Genomic DNA, 17718 nt, shown 5'->3' on the forward strand with positions numbered 1-17718 from the left:
GTTTAATTTAGATAACTGTGAGGTGCTGCATTTTGGGAAAGCAATTCTTAACAGGACTTACACACTTAATGGTAAGATCCTAAGGTTCATCGGTCCTTGAAAGTGGAGTCGCAGGTAGATAGGATAGTGAAGAAAGCGTTTGGTATGCTTTCCTTTATTGGTCAGAGTATTGAGTATAGGAGTTTGGAGGTCATGTTGAGGCTGTACAAGACATTGGTTCAGCCGCTTTTGGAATATTGCATGCAAATCTGGTCTCCTTCCTATCTGTAGGATGTTGCAAAACTTTAAAGAGTTCAGAAAAGATTTACAAGGATGTTGCCAGGGTTAGAGGATTTGAGCTATAGGGAGAGGCTGAACAGGCTGGGGCTGTTTTCCCTGGAGTGTCGAAGACTGAGGGCTGACATTTTAGAGGTTTATAAATGCATGAGCTTGTTGGCTTAAAGCATCTGTTAAGACACAGGCTGCACCTTTTAACCACCGAAATCAGGATTCCAGTTCAAGATTTTTGAAAATCCCTGGAGTGTCGGAGACTGAGGGCTGACATTTTAGAGGTTTATAAATGCATGAGGGGCATGGGTTGGATAAATACACGAAGTCTCTTCCCTGGGGTGGGAAAGTCCAGAACTAGAGGGCATAGGTTTAGGCTGAGAGTAGAAAGATATAAGAGAGATCTGAGAGGTAACGATTTCATACAGAGGGTAGTACGCGTATGGAATGAGCTGCCAGAGGAAGTACAATTGCAACATTTAAAAGGCACCCAGATGGATATATGAATAGGAAGGGTTTGGAGGGATATGGACCGGGTGCTGGCAGGTGGGGCTAGATTGGGTTGGGATATCTGGTCGGCATGGACAAGTTGGACTGAAGGGTCTGTTTCTGTCCTGTACATCTCTATGACTCTATGATAGCAACAATTCATTTAAAATACTTGATGAGATTACAAGAGTCAAACTGAACAGAATTCAGATACAATTTTCTGCAACTTTGCAATCATTTGTGCTACATTTTATAAATGGATGTCTTGCCATTCTTGTTGGCTTAAAGCATCTGTTAAGACACAGGCTGCACCTTTTAACCACCGAAATCAGGATTCCAGTTCAAGATTTTTGAAAATCCCTTTGTGCTCCTGATCACATTTCCAGTGATAAAGTCTATATTTTCCTGTCTATATCTACCAAGATCGAAGATACTAATGCTAGATAATTGATTCTGTTGTTCACTTTTCTTTCAATTGAGGTATTCATCCTGCCATTTTCTTCATTTGAACAGTGGATTCTGTTGCACTGTGCATCAATACAGCAATGCGCAGATGGGCTATGGCAGAACTGAAAGGATGCCAGTCATTCATTTCTTAAGTGCCTTGCAATGCTTTGTACATTGTGCTGCGCTGGTTGCATAGTTTTCATGTCTTTGCTTCATTAAGATGCCGATTTTATGCAACAGTGAAATAAATACCCCTGGAAATCAGTTCCAGGAATGTCATTGTTCTTACTGAATAAAAATCTTTGTGAGCAAGTGAACGCTTGAATGAAAGAAATATTTTAATTTAGTGTTGCAATTTGCTATGGTTTGTTTTCTTGGGCATTTATCTTGAAAACACAGTATAGGGCACATTCATTATAAACTAGGATTTTGCCCTAAAGTGTAATATTTCATGGCTGAAGTTGCACTGAATAAAATGAGAGACATAATGGACATGAGCAATCCACATGCTGTATCTGGCTGCCTGCTTGTTAATAACGAAGGTAAGCTTTGCGAGGGTATTCAGAAAGGACACAGTTCACCAGGTCACAATTTCAGATGTTACTATCCCAAAGCTGTTAAAACTATAGCAATTGTCACTTAATTCAACAAAACACTGTATTCATGAACACAACCCAGGAAGATGCAAGGGTGGCAAGTCTTTCCCTTCTAATTGCAGTTTGAATGTGTGCCCTGCCAAGTGCATGCACTGCATGGAAAGTGATGTAAGACTGGAGAAGAACTTGGCATGGGTAAGGAAAGATTGAAAGGCATTTTAACACTGAGTTAGAAACACCACAGAAATATAGTTTGTTGCTGCTGCTATAACAATTTACTTAAACAACCATAAACTGGTAGTGATGGTTTTGCTCAGGGGAGAGTGAAATATACAGCAAAGCAAAACATGGAAATATTGATCTTCTCATTTGTTAAAGAATCCTTGAACTGAGCACTGCTCAGCTAACCGAAGTATCAGTCCTGTTTAATACAACAGTAAATTAAGTTCCTGATGGTGATTGATGAAGTGGATGCTCAGTTTCTGATGTCGCATAGGTTCCCATCAATATTACTAAGACCATTAAAGGCTTTAATGAGAATTTGATATATTTTTAAAAGGCTAACTCCATTACTTTGTTTAGATGAAGAACAAGAAGCAACAGAAAAAAACAAAAATATGGTTTCACTATATCTTCTGGTTTTCCATTGGATTTAAAGCTCATCTCAGCTGTTGCTCTTAAACTTGGTCTTAGATCACAAGTTAACAAGTGTGCAACCTGAACAGCAATGGTAAGATTAACATGAGCATCAAGTTACAACCTAAAACTAATTCAAGTATTTTTTTAAAGGCCCAGTAATGAAACTGATCAAGCTAAAACATTTTGGAAATCAGACAAATTGGAAAGAATTTTAAATTCAGTTTGAAAAATTTTATAGCTGGTATATTTAGAATCAATGTATTCAACGATGCAAACTTTTACTAGGATGGTGTTCTCCTGGGGGAGCCTCAGTAAATCTTACTGGAAGTAAGGTCATTGACACTAGATTTGTGCAAAATACAAAACCAATAACATGATGAATGTCAGAATACACGAGGAGAGTATCAAATTCCCATTGTTTACTTGTTCACCTGTTGAAAATAAAATTCAAGATGTAAGTTCAGGATTCAAGCTTTAAAACAATATAATAATTCATTTACCAGCAAAGATATTGAGCATAACTTGTACAGTTTTCCTTTAATATAAATGTACAATATTGTGTTGGATAAACTGACACTCCCTTATTTATCAATGGCAGGAAACATTCCACTTGATAGTGCTTCTGCCTGTCTTTTCCTATGCGAGTTGATTTTGGCATTCCTTCATAAATTTAATTTGTTTTGTCATTTGAAGTCAGATTATCTGGACTTTGTAATGCTCAGAACAGACAGTATACAGGAAATCAACAACTTTCAAAGTGCAAAATCCATAAAACTCCTGTAAAGAATTACATGTTTGAAGCTTAAAAAGTAATCACTAGATTGTTTGATAGTTAAGTAACAAGGTTTATGATTCACTCCATTAAAGGTTTTAATGTAGTGACCACACAATTTTGATTATACAGTTTTAGTCAGTCCATTTTGTTGGTGCTTCAAACCAGAATGCTAGGCGCAAAAAGCCATGAGGTACAGAATTGTAGAGGCACAGACAGAGAAAAAAAATCTATAGACTGAAGAGCACAAAAAGCAAAAAAAAAGCAAAAGAGAAAAAAGGCAAGAGAACTACAGATGATTTTCTGTACCTACTGAACAATAAATTTCATTTATTTTATGCCATTAACATGAAGAAATAATCTGAGACACTTGTAACCCGTAGCTCCTCACTCAACAGCATGTTGGAACCAACTTTCTCACATGGAATGTACTGATTTAACAAGAAGGCTCAATGCTACCTTCTGAAGGGCAACCAAGGATGGGTAATAAATGAGTCTCTTGCCACTATCATACATGAACAATTTCTGTCAAAAAATCCAATTGGATTCAGAAGATATACTGGCAGAATGGCTTCAGTATATCTCTGGTTTTGCTGGTGAAAACACAACAAACAAAAAAATGCAGAGATTTGATGGGAATATCAATAAAACATAATAGCCTCAAACTGAATCAAGGTAATGTACTTCAAGAGTTTTAAATGAACAAGATGTGGGGTAAGGAGGACCAGTAGTCATCTTCAGGCTTTGCGGAGTGAATGCCAGAGAGCCAGGCCAAGATGATATTGTGAAGCTGCCAGCAATTTTAATATTCACTACCACAACCATAGTTTTAAAGTATAAGTTCATATCAGGGATTTATGACTATGACAATTCTAATTGATAATGTGGGACTTCTACATCTGTAGTTAGTGTATTGAAGATAGTGTATTGTCTTAAAAAGATTGTTTAAAATTGATCTTTCAGCAGTTGCATGGACACAAAACAGGCAGCAGGAGATTGGTTGCCCTACAGATATTCTCTGCTACTGAAGTCAGGGAAAGGCAAATTACACACAAGTACAATTGGTGACAAACCTGTTATAACCCATTGTATTAACCATAAAAGTTCATGGTTCCACTCACTGTCTCTTAATTTACATAGAATGGTAATTTTTTTGTGTGTCAGAACAACGCTTTAACAGATGGCAGATTTCCACCATTGATGATGCTTCATCATTACTGAATAATTGATGCAAGATAGGATGAGAATGGCAAGTTCCTTATATAACAAAGGCTGAAATAAAATCACAAGATCATAGTCAAACCTGCCTAATAGAATTAGACAATTGATTACTTCTTCCATTAGTATTTAATTCTTAGTGGGAATTCTAGAGTAATAAGAAGAGATAAAGTGTGTAAGGAGGAGAGAGAAAAATAAGGAAAAGAAAGATGATCATAGACAAAAGAGGAACAAAAAAGAAACATAAAACTGAAATGATAAAATGACTGGTGTTGCAAAAATACAGTTAAAAAAATCAAACAGTAGGGTATAGTCCAACAGGTTTATTTGGAAGCACAACTTTCGGAGCGCTGCTCCTTCATCGGGTACCTCCAAAAGCTAGTGCCCAAATAAACCTGTTGGACTATAACCTGCTGTTGTGTGATTTTTAACTTTGTTCACCCCAGTCCAACACCAATTCTTCCACATCATGAAAAAATACAGACCAAGGAAATGAGTGTGCAAAATTAATTTTACAATCTTGCTATGTATTAAAAAGAACTCACCTCCAAATGAGCACTTTGATGGAAAAGGTATTCAAATCCTGACTCTGACTGCTCAATCTTTATTTCTACTATTTCTCCAAATAAAATTCAAATTCATTTAAAAAAAACTTATTACTTTGTTATTTAAAACCTACATTTTCCAATGAGGTATTACTGGGGAAAATAATTTTAAAAATGAACAAGTGAATTATTAAATAAAAGTTTAAATTTCAGTTTGGATATTCTGGCTCACAATCAAGTAAAAGAGGGAATTCATATTTATTCAGAATAAATGCAAGACATTTGCAGCAGGAAAGAAGACTCCATGTCAGAGAGCATGACTATGAATCTGCGAGAAAGCAAATGGATGAGAAGGTGCCTGTAAAAATGACAAAGATGACACGATCATCAGATCAAGAATAATTTCTTACATTTTGAATGAGGCAGAAAATTTGGGTCTTGGAATATCACTGTCCATTTCATCTCTGGGTCATTCTTTAGATCTGGCATGGTCTTTTCCTCTGTATGAGGCTCCAAAGTTGTCCCTGGCTTTACTTTTGGCTCCAGAGTTGTCCCTGGCTTTACTTTTGGCTCCAGAGTTGTCCCTGGCTTTATTTTTGGCTCCAGTTTAGTCTCTAACTCTGGGGTTGGCTCTAGTTTGGTCTCTGACTCTGTGATTGGCTGCAGTTTTGCTTCTGACTCTGTGATTGGCTGTGGTTTTGTATGTGACTCAGTGATTGGCTCCAGTTTTGCCTCTGACTCTGTGATTGGCTGTGGCTTTGCCTCTGCCTCCATTTTAGGCTTTGCCTCTGTGACTGGTTCTGGTTCTGGCTCTAGTATAGATGCTGTAAAATAAATTTTAAAAACAACTTCTGAGTTGAACTAAAATCATTTGTTAAGAAGAATATATACTTTTAATGCTCAAACTAAAATTTCACGATTTTTTTTGAAAGTCACATTTCACAAGACATGCTTAATTGATCCGATTGTCTTTCATGTCTTTTACTATATGTATTAGAGCTGAAAGTTGGTGTGGGTATAAATTCTGCACTTCTCATCAGGCAACATTTGATCAAGTATTACATAAAACAGCCCTAGCAAAAGTGGAATCAATGGTGGTCAAAGTGAATGTCTTCCAATGGCTAGAGCCATGCTTGGCAAAACACAAACTGGTTTTGGCTTTCAGAGACAAATGTTCACAGCTCTGACACATCAACGAATGAATTCCTCAGGAAAATGAGCTCAGCCCAAATTCAAACGATTCATTAGAGTCACTGACAAATACTTGGTGCATAGAATTGGTGCTGCATCCTGATGATTCACAGTGTTTCATTCCATTTATAACTTTCCAACTATGAAATAGTCATGGCTGCCTTTGGAAGACATCAGGGCTTCAATGGGCAAGTCATAGATAAAATTTGCAAAACGTGGGTGTTTTTCACAATAATGACCATCTCAAATAGAGAAGCCAGCCATTGTCCTTTGAATTTCAACCATATTACCATCTCAAGTCCCCCATCAACTCTATGACTCAATGTCTTGGGATAACTATTTAACAGAATGTGAACTGTACCAACAATGTGACAACAGTAGCAGCGCTCAATTCTGATATTTTTGATTTCCTCCTGTGCCTTTTACTATTACAATATAAAGTTTGGTAAGAAATGAACTGGTATTAGCGTAAAATTCAAGAAACATCCCACTATCCAAGACTTAATATCTCACTTTATTAGTTTGCCTGCTATTGTATTCAACACCTACTTGTTTCACCTCAAAGGCACTGCAGCTGGAATAAGTATTATCTACAGTTTGCTTTGTAACTTGCCAGAGTTTTTTCAATGGTACCTCTCTCACCTTTGCAGCTACCAACAATGACAGAGCAGCAATGCCGTGGAAACAGCATCAACTTAAAGTTCATGTCCAAAATCAGATACCATTACCACAATATTTGCAGCAGTTCAAAATATTCATTTTCTTTTGGCAACTTGGGATGGTCTATCCAACCGATATACAAATAATGAAATCGATTTGAAACTGGCAGCTTGTCTCTCATTCCCTGCTTTTTTTTCTCTACAGATGCTCACAGAACAGCTGAGTTTCTCTAGTTTGTTGTTTAATTCATTTATAGAATATAGTTGACTCTAGCAACGGCAGCATTCACTGACTATCCCTAACTGCCCGAGGAGGTTGTGATGAATTGTCTTCCTAAACCATTGTATCGGTGGTAAAGGTATTACCAAAGTTTTAATAAGCATAGAGTTCCTGAGTTTTGCCCTAGTGACAAAGAGCAATAACAACATATTTGAAAGTCATGCTGCTGTGTAATCTAGAGGCAAACTTGAAGGTAATTGTGTTCCATGTGCCATTTGTCCTTGTCTTTTTAGGATGGCAGGGGCTGCTAGTTTGAGAATTGCTTTGATGAAGCCATGTTGATTAATTCATCCCATGCATATTATGTTGACTGTTGAGAAAATTGAGATATTGTAAATGATAATCGAGAAATTGATTTTAATTTATACCTGGATCAATCTCTCAGGGCTTCAGGAGTGTGACACAGCTAAAAGTCATGAACAGAAAAGACTTCTGTCCATTTTCAATAAACAGGTATCATGTAGATTTTCAGATTGGTCTTGATGGAATGATATCAGGGCTGGTTGACAATAGTGGGAACTAGGACAGGAGTTGTACCCTGGCAGGGCTCAAGAGAGTAGAGCATAAAATATGAAAAGACAGTTGCCAAACAAATGTTGGTTGCGTTTGGAGAAGATGATGGAAGCAAGGCTGGAGCTGAAGTAGCTGAGGTATTTTCAGGGGACTACTCCTGTAACTGTGATACGAGTCTGGAACTCACAGCCTGTAAGAGTGGTTAAATTAAAAACTCTCATCACATTTAAATAGTATTGAACGGTTCACTTGCGTTGCCATAGCCTTCAGGGCCACGGGTCTAAAGCTAGAAAATAGGATGTGTTTAGTCAGATTTTTGTTGGCTGGTGTGGACACGATGGTCTGAATGATCTTCTGTTAACATCGATGAGTCTATGAAAATCACAAAGAAATTAGTATGCAGGTACAGCAATTGATTAGGAAGCGAATGAAATATTGTGGTTTAGTTAAAGTGGAATGAAACATAAACGTAAGGAACTTTTCCTCCAACCCTACAGGGCCTTAGTGAGATCACATCTGGAGAGTTGAGTGGTATATTCCTGTTCCAATTCCTATATATAACTAGATACTCACTACAAAGCATATCAATGCACTTAGTTCCATCTGGGCATTCACTGCAAGGTATTCCTTTCTTATATGGTTTTTCTCCAATTACATTGCCTCTAGAAATACAAATATAAATACAGTTTGAGTTGGCTCATAAATTCTTTGATAAAAAATGTTATATAGACAAATATCAAAGAGAGAGACTTGACTTTTATCACATCAGGGCTGTACAACTATTTAAATATGACATCACAAAAGACCAAAATAATTAATAGTATTTAAATTTAAAAATTACAGTGTCATAGCATTAGTTTACTTTATGGGATTTAACTATAAGTAAGCAGTGTCTAGTGCAAAATAAAAACACCCCTATGTCATACTTTAACTTGGAAGAACTAGAAATGGTTTTGTAAAAATTTATACTTACGGAGGGAGATAGTTGCAGACCAGAAGAGACAGGTTTTTATGATTCAGGCCTTGGACTTCTTCACACATGTGACTACTACAGCCCACTTTATCACTGTCTGCCCAAACAAGCTGCAAACATCATTTAATCACAGATTTTAAAGAAATCGAAATATGAGCAATGTGAACTAATGAGAAACAATTTTCCGTGGTAGAATTAATAATTGCATGAAAGATGTGGATTTATTTAAAACAAGCAACATGAATTTATTAAGGTAACATTGTGTCTAACTAACTTGGAGATATTTTAGTGAGGCAAGGAAGAGAGTTGATGAAGGGAAAGCCATTGATGTGATTCCAAAACACATTCAACACAACGGACTTGTGAGAGAAGTGAGAGGTCCTGGATAAATCAATAGCAATGTGACTACAACATTGCCTGAGAGATAGGGAACAGACAATAATTGTTAATAGGTATTTTTCAGGCTGCAAGAAGGTTTTTAATGGAGTTTCACAAGGATTGGGACCCTTTCTTCTCCTGATAATATATATTTACACAAATGATTTAGATCCTGGTATAGAAGAGACAATTTCAAAAACTTGAGAGAATTGCAAATTGAGAAGTGTAGAACTTCACAGACCATAGACACATAGGTGGAGTAGGAGGATAGGTGGAAGATAAAGTTAAAATGTGGACGGGTATGAGGTGATGCATTCTGGTATAAAGAAAATGGAAGCATAATGAAAACAAAACATACTTTTCGAAAGGATGTGCAGAAGCAGGAGGACCTAGTGTATCTGTACAGTCATTAAAGGTGGCAGGATAGGTATTTATAAAGCATTCAAGGCTTTATAAATAGAGGCACAGAGTACAAGAGTAGGAAGACTATAATGAAGTTATGTAAGACATAGTACTCCAGACGAAGTCTAACCAATGTGTAGTTCTGGAGGGTCAGACTATGGGAAGGATGTAAATGAATTGGACAAAATACAGAACAGGTTTATGAGAATGGATCCCAGGGATTAGATACTTCAGTTATGAGGCAAGACTAGAGAAGTTCAACCTGTTTTCCTTGGAAAGGAGAAGGTTACAAGGAGATTTGATAGAACTTTTCAAGATCATGAGGGGCAGAGACATAGAAAATAGAAGCAGGAGGAGGTCATTTAGCCCTTGAAGCCTGTTTTATATTCAGTGTGGTCATAACTGATTATCCAACTCAGTATCCATGTTCCTGCGTTCTCAACATACCCTTTGGGATTACTTTAGTCCTAAGAGCTATGATCTCACCAATGCCCTGTATAATTACAGCAAGATGTTCCTGCTACTGTTTTTGAATCATTTGCCTCCTTCACTTCCTGCTGCAACTGCATTCTGACTTTCAGTGACTGGTGCCCAAGGAATTGTGAAAGATGATCTCCAATGCACCACTATTCTTAGGGCCACTTTCTTAAGTACACTGGAGTGTAGATTATTGAGCCCTTGGGATATATTGGCTATCAATTTCCCCAATACTATTTCCCAACTAAGATTGATTTCATTCAGTTCCTCCCAATCACCAGACCCTATGTTCCCCAACATTTTTGTGATATTATATGAGCCCTCTTTTGTAAAGGCAGAACCAAAGTATATATTTAAATAGGAAGCCATCTTTGTGCTCTCTATTACAATATCCTCGTTTTTTGACTGTAAGACAGGACAGAGTTAGAGAATGACTGTTACCACACATAAACAAATTTAGAACCAAGAAGCAAACATGAGATGAGAAATAAATACTCTTCAACTTGTCAGTAGTTAAGGAATGAAATATAGTGCTTATGATTGTGGTAGAGGCAGATTTAACGGAGGCATTCAGAGGACATTGATCGAATATTCTAATACAAATGATGTATAGCACTATGTTAAATGTGGTTGACTCTTAGTTAGCCTTATGTTAAAATGTTCAGAGAGCCAACACAGATTTCATAGGCCCAATAGCCTCTTTCTGTACTGTAACACTTCTGTAATTCTGTAAATTTGAGAAGCTTCTTGGTGTCAAATGCAGTTACAACAATTAATTTTAAATATAATGCAGTAAAATTAAATGATCAAGACAAATAGGTTTGCTAAATCGAATTCAAATATGCGAGTACAGCTACAATAATTAATCCTGGATTTGCCTGGTAGTTCTCACCACAGTCAAGCCACACTATTAAATAGCCCATCATAATGAACATTAAAATCAATTTCATGGATTAGATGGAAAGTGAAAGTCACCACCGCCTGCACACCAATTAGACAGAGATGACTAGTAGTGAATTAAACATGAGGGTCAGCAGGTGAGGGACAAGGTTATGAGCATGAGACCTACATGGTAACCTCATCCAGTACAGGGATGGAACATGCTCTGTTGGCATCACTCTGCATCACAAATCACTCAGACAGCCAACTGAATTCACCAACACTCAGAAAAAGCCACACTTGGTTTTAGCAATTTTGGGAAGCGGCTTAATTATAACAAAAAATGATAAGTAAGCTCTTATAGCAAATTAATAAAGGAGATCAAATGATTTAATTTATTAACGTAAAGCTTCCTACCTGTGTGTAGTGACCACATAGCTTGTTTGGAGTACACTCCATTGTCTCATATGTATAATCTTTAACTTCGAAATACCATTTCTTCACTGCTTCTTTTATATTGAGTAGGCCAGTAACTGCATATAAATTTTCCCCAGTTCTTCCTCTTTCCTTATTGTGTCCCCAGATACATTTCTGTGCATATTCAATAGCGATTTCTTCCAAATCTTTATCCCAATTCTAAAAATGAAACATTCATAATTGTACAAACAGGTGTCAAAAAAACTGCTACAAAATATTGCCTCATTTGAAAATCACCTATTTAAGAACAGAGCTAAATTTAATTCTGATATTTCCCAACTGAATAAAGTAAAGCAGGCATTGCTCGGTCATCATTGAAAGTGGTAAATATTGGAACAATTAATGCAATAATCATAATTTTTCAGCCAGAGCAACTGATAGATGGGCAAGGTCTATGTGGAACAATATTCATTCAATAGCCTTTTGTAGATCATCATAAGGTGTTCAAACAATGGACAGCCATTTTAATCCATATTTTGGCAATACCTAGCATTAAATAAAACGTTTGTATTTTGGCAATGGATCACAAGTAGTAAGTGGACATTACTGCTGTCTGGGAGCCCAGCATACAGCTAACATCACGGATGAGGATGACAGGGAAAGACAGAACCTTAAGGACATTCCAAACTGCTACACAAGCAAGTACTTTAAGTGTAGGAACCTGGCAGCCAATTTGCAACAGCAATATCTTGCAAACAATACTGAGATAAATGATAAGATATTCAGTTTCAATGATATACATGTTCTAGTATGGTTCTTCGGATTTTCGTACAAACTCAGGACAGACCTTTGGGTTATTTTTAAACAATGTTTATTAACAAACTGTACGTGATGCAAGGCTGTGGAGCAGCTTTTGATGAATGGATTCCAACCTTCATGTAAGTACCAACCTTCATGTAAGTTAAATTGCACCTTACTTCAGAAGCTCATCTATGTATTCACAAAACCCTACCTCTACAACTACCCCTAAGTACTGTCTAAGTTTCTAACATTATTAATTAAAAGTATTCTTAACATTATTGGCTGAAACATTAAACTATAGGTATTTATATTTAACTGAATGATTTTCCCACCCTAACATCTTCCCCTAAAATCAGGTTCAATTCTCCCATATCAGGTCATTCAGAATATCATAGGAAGTCAAAGTTCTCAAGGCTAGCCTTAAACCATACATTCAGAAGCTGAAACAAAAAGCATACGATTAGTAACAGTACCTCAAAGCTCATTTACTGAAAAGACTACCTGGGCGTGGCCTGCTCCATTAGGATGAAGGTAAGTAAGTAATCATTGAAAGTATCATTCCCCCTTGACTGGACAAGTTTGATCTCTTTCACAATACCTTCTGTTGAAGAGAAAATTTGACAATGAAAAGTGACTGAATGGCGACGTTGCATCATTAAGATAGGGCTGAGGAGTGTCACCATTCAGCTACAATTGCAACATAATGACTTATTGAGATTCTTGTGCCATATTCTGAAGTTTAGGACAAAGGTAGTGTTAAAGTGTGGGTAATCATATTAACAAATCTTACAATGGCTTTATTTTCGCTTAAGAAGAAACTGATAGTGGCTATTAATTGTCTGAGCACATTTAGATAGGCAACACCTGTAACACATTGTATGGGAGTAGTGTGGGGGCTCCTAGGAAGAAGCAACAAGACTGGGTCATCAACAAACTTATCCACAAAGGAAACTGTTTTGGCTTTCTGTCTCACCAATAGGATGGATCCAGATTGTCATTGCTCATAGAGAATGGTTGCGTAAAGCTGACGATTGGAAATTATGAGTTTATTTTTAGATACAAGATAGATATTCTAGATGACAGGGTTTCTCTCTTGACTGGTTATCTCTCTCTTCCACCTTCTTCCGTTGGACAGAAAATAAAAAGTTTTAAAATAAATTCCAAAAGATTTAAGAATAGCTTCTTTCCCAGTGTTATCAGACGAATGAACAGACCTCTCACATATTATAATTCCTAATATATTATATATTAGAATTACATATATAAGATATATCTCATATATTAGAATTGCTCAGTGTATTTGTAACACTATATTCTGCTTTCTGTTCTATTACTCTAGAACTAGAGCAAAATTAATGTATACATTGAACTACTGGACAGGGGTAATCAATTGTACCATTCTGGTGCATATACACACAAAAAACAGTGATTCCTGATGGGACATTAAAGATTAAAGCCAGCTAGGGACTTGACTTTCAACATTACTGAACAATAATCATGGTCCAGACTATCATATTCTGCTGTAGGACCAGCAATATCCATTTGACCAAGAAAGTGTGTAACTTTCATGTCTTCTTCTTGTTCAGTTTGCTGGATTCATTTTTGTTGTAGAGATTATCTGTCTGATTTTGAGAGATTATTTTGCTTTGCAATTTGCTGAAAGTGGCCACATTGGCCACAATGAATGTATTGCACAACCCCGCCTGGTTATTGTTACTTGCAATGCTTTCATCCACCACAACACCAGCACTTCAAATTAGCAGTCCCCTGTTTTCCCTCATTTTGGTTAGCCTTTGTATTGGGTGCAGAAGACATCATTGGTCTTAGCCAATTGATGGATTCGAACTGAACTTTTGATTCACGTTGAACTGCAATCCCCACTACCTCGTCACCATCATCAATGGCATATGCTTTGTTGATTATTTGTGTCAGCTTTTTCAGATTGGAAAACCTTATGCCATCAAGAATTTGAATGAGCCTACCATCAATGCTGTATGATTGCATGAAATGACCACACAATATAAATCTTAAATGGAGTATACCAAGATAACTGGCTGCTGGGATCCCTGTTTGGACAGGCTGCATTTAATAATAAAGTTCTTGGGAGTAAAAATAATGAATGCGAACAGAATGGACTGAAAATCCTTGCTGTTGAAGGATCTCCTTGGCAATTGGGCCCACTGCATCTAGGAAAGTACCGACCTAGAATGGTTTCTAATTTAAATGGAGATCTGAGGCTGCTCTGTATCTGTGGAAATGTGCTTCCACAATTTCCAGCTGACTGTTTCTATCAGTCTTTCAAAAGCATCAACAGGCAGGGACTGCTGGCTAGTGTGGACTTCTTTCCACTCAGGACCATGCTTCATTTTATGTCATTTCAAGCAAGTCTTCAACCACTTCACCTCATTTCAGGATGTTGCCAATTCATTATATTCAGAAAGAAAAAATCTTCAGAAGACTTCATCATTCCTAATCAAATCTGCCAAGTCCTTAATATGGCTTTAGCCTTTGTCGTTCCCTAATCTTGCCCACTGGTTGTTTAATCTTGCCTTGTGGTTCGACAGATTCATCTGAGAAAATGATATCTACCTTAGACTAGTGTCTCCACTGCAGCCACCACATTCTGGAGTAGGTTTTCCAAGTGATTATACAAGCTCAGGCCAGACTTCTAGTTTACTTTTTAACAAGATTCAGCCATCACTATGTACACACTATATAACACGTGCTGTGTTATACAGGTTCCAATCTCCTAGCAAAGTACTAGCACACAATTATGGATGTTAGAGTTACATCACAGCTTACTTCAGCGGCTTATCTACATATTTATTTAACTTTGTCTCTACAGTACAAGGTTCAAGCTTTGGTGAGAACACCAGGAGAATCCAATTGCTTTTATTCAAAAAGTATCTAATTTTATTACATCCACCTCCAAAAACAGAAAGGTCTTTTGCTTAACATCCCATCTGAGAGACAATGTCTCAGGCCACCCAGCATTGGAAATCAGTTGATTATAATACGACCATGTCTTTGGAGGAATCCTTCAGTCCATAAACTCCTGATAAAGTAGGGGAAGCACTGTCATTGATTTTAAGACTGACACATAAGGCTTCATCATACAAACGAAACAGCAAACCTTATTATATTTTTTACAATTTTTCTTCTGACTATATCCAAGCAAAGTGGACACACACAAACGTGGCAGCAAGCCAATTGCCACAATTCATTTATTGACACTTGCTCAATTGTATAATCTTTGGAAGAAGACCCTGAAAAATGAAAGCCATTTTGTGCATTTTAGAATTTCCTCTCGATGAAGACTGAGATGATAAATTGCACATCACTTCCAATATGGCAAAAGTGAGGACTGTAGATGCTGCAATCAGAGTCGAGAGTATGGCACGCCGCATCTGAGGAGCAAGAGAATCGTCATTTCGGGCACAAGCCCTTGATCAGGAATGAAGCTTGTGGGTCAGGGCTGAAAGATAAATGGGAGGGGGGGGTGAGATTTAGAGAAGGTAGCTTTGAAAGCGATAGGTGGATGAAGGTGAGGGAGAAGGTGATAAGTCAGAGGGGACAGTGATAGGTGATAGGTTCAGAGGGCAGTACTGAGTTGAAGGCTTGGGACTGGGATAATGTGTGGGGAGGGGAAATAAGGAATCTGTTGAAATCCTCATTTATCCTTTGTGATTGCAGGGTCCCAAGGCGAAATACGAGGCATTCCTCCTCCAGGCATCGGGTGGTAATGTTTTGGTGGTGTAGGAGGCCCAGAACCTGCACATCCTTGCCAGAGTAGGAGGGGGAGATGAAGTGTTCAGCCACAGGGCGGTGTGGTTGGTGGGTGTGGGTGTCTCAGAGATGTTCTCTGAAACAATCTGCAAGAAGTCGTCCTGTCTCCTCAATGTAGAGGAGACCACACAGGGTGTAAGGAAAAGTACCATTGAGGACTCTGATCTCAAAATCGAAACTAAATGTAAGATTTATTGGGCAGCAGTGCTCCCTGTGCTCCTACATACTTCAGAGACTTGAAACAACTGTCAACAGGCACCTCAAGGCACTGATTTCCTTTGTGAAGGCTTTTCCACAAACCTTGAGGAAACTGGGGTTTGTGACCTTGATATGTCATTGACATACTAGAAGACAATATCTTAGACAATAGACAATAGGTGCAGGAGTAGGCCATTCTGTCCTTCGAGCCTGCACCACCATTCAATATGATCATGGCTGATCATCTTTAATCAGTATCCTGTTCCTGCCTTATTTTCATAATGCTTGATTCCACTATCCTTGTGAGCTCTATCCAACTCTTTCTTAAATGAATCCAGAGACTGGGCCTCCACTGCCCTCTGGGGCAGACATTCCTCACAGCCACCACTCTCTGGGTGAAGAGGTTTCTCCTCGTCTCTGTCCTAAATGATCTACCCCGTATTTTTAAGCTGTGTCCTCTGGTTCGGCACTTACTCATCAGCGGAAACATGTTTCCTGCTTCCAGAGTGTCCAATCCTTTAATAATCCTTTTTGTCTCCATCAGATCCCCTCTCAGTCTTCTAAACCAAAGGGTATACCTGCCTGCCTATGGTCCAATACTGCTCCACCACCAAAAATTAAACAGTAAGTAGTATTTCTTCCAGAAAAAAAAAAGAACTTCATAGAACTGGGGAAAGAGGGGCTTATCTGGAAGCATTGGGATGTGTTTCATGATTTGGTAGGATCTTGAGATGGATCTCAGCATTTTAAACACATTAATTGGGACATTCTAAGATCACATTGGACAGATGTTAGTGGTTGGAATCAATCAGAGAATGATCCTGTGTTCTGGGTACTTTAGAAAGTTTACTCTTAGGCCCTGAGAACATTTCTGAGATCAGAGAACATTGGGATTACAGCTTGAAGAATTGAGTGTTGGGACATAAAGAGATGTCTGAGGAGGTTTATGTGGTACAACAGAACAAAGAAGCATTTTGGCACTTTGTATAGGAAAAGAGTCCAGCAGCATTGGTGACTGCAGCTTTTGGACTATATAGCAAGATCATGTAGGGTAGGGAAGTGCAATGGAAAAGGAAATGAAACACCAGTGGCCCCAACAAACCCAACCCCTACAGTTAGAGTCATAGAGTCATAGAGATGTACAGCATGGAAACAGATCCTTCGGTTCAACCCGTCCATGCCGACCAGATATCCCAACCCAATCTAGTCCCATCTGCCAGCACCTGGCCCATATCCCTCCAAACCCTTCCTATTCATATACCCATCCAAATGCCTCTTAAGTGTTGCAATTGTACCAGCCTCCACCATATCCTCTGGCAGCTCATTCCATACACGTACCACCCTCTGCGTAAAAAAGTTGCCCCTTAGGTCTCTTTTATATCTTTCCCCTCTCACCCTAAACCTATGCCCTCTAGTTCTGGAGTCACCGACCACAGGGAAAAGACTTTGTATATTTATCCTATCCATGCCCCTCATAATTTTGTAAACCTCTATAAGGTCACCCCTCAGCCTCCGACACTCCAGGGAAAACAGCCCTAGCCTGTTCAGCCTCTTCTTGTAGCTCAGATCCTCCAACCCTGGCACCATCCTTGTAAACCTTCTGAACCCTTTCAAGTTTCACAACATCTTTCCGATAGGAAGGAGACCAGAATTGCATGCAATATTCCAACAGTGGCTTATCCAATGTCCTGTACAGACGCAACATGACTTCCCAACTCCTGTACTCAATACTCTGACCAATGAAGGAAAGCATACCAAACGCCTTCTTCACTATCCTATCTACCTGCAACT

General features: G+C 38.2%; 1 protein-coding gene across 3 annotated transcripts in view; it reads right to left on the reverse strand.

Moving 5' to 3' along the window:
* Positions 1-831: 831 nt before the first annotated feature.
* The window catches only part of LOC122563211 (bombesin receptor-activated protein C6orf89 homolog), a 97473-nt gene continuing 80586 nt past the window's right edge, over positions 832-17718 (reverse strand). The window contains exons 2-6 of one of the 3 annotated variants that reach the window (XM_043716772.1): positions 11143-11361; positions 8590-8699; positions 8190-8278; positions 5384-5797; positions 832-2869 (exon numbers count right to left, since the gene is read on the reverse strand). In XM_043716772.1, coding sequence (XP_043572707.1) covers positions 2781-2869; positions 5384-5797; positions 8190-8278; positions 8590-8699; positions 11143-11361 — 921 coding nt within the window. In that variant the 3' untranslated portion in view covers positions 832-2780. Of the gene's footprint in view, positions 2870-5383; positions 5798-8189; positions 8279-8589; positions 8700-11142; positions 11362-12444; positions 12545-17718 lie in introns of those variants that run through there. The other 2 variants (XM_043716771.1, XM_043716775.1) reach the window with 2 other exon arrangements.

Source organism: Chiloscyllium plagiosum, chromosome 26, assembly GCF_004010195.1.
Source record: "Chiloscyllium plagiosum isolate BGI_BamShark_2017 chromosome 26, ASM401019v2, whole genome shotgun sequence".
Lineage (NCBI taxonomy): Eukaryota > Metazoa > Chordata > Chondrichthyes > Orectolobiformes > Hemiscylliidae > Chiloscyllium > Chiloscyllium plagiosum.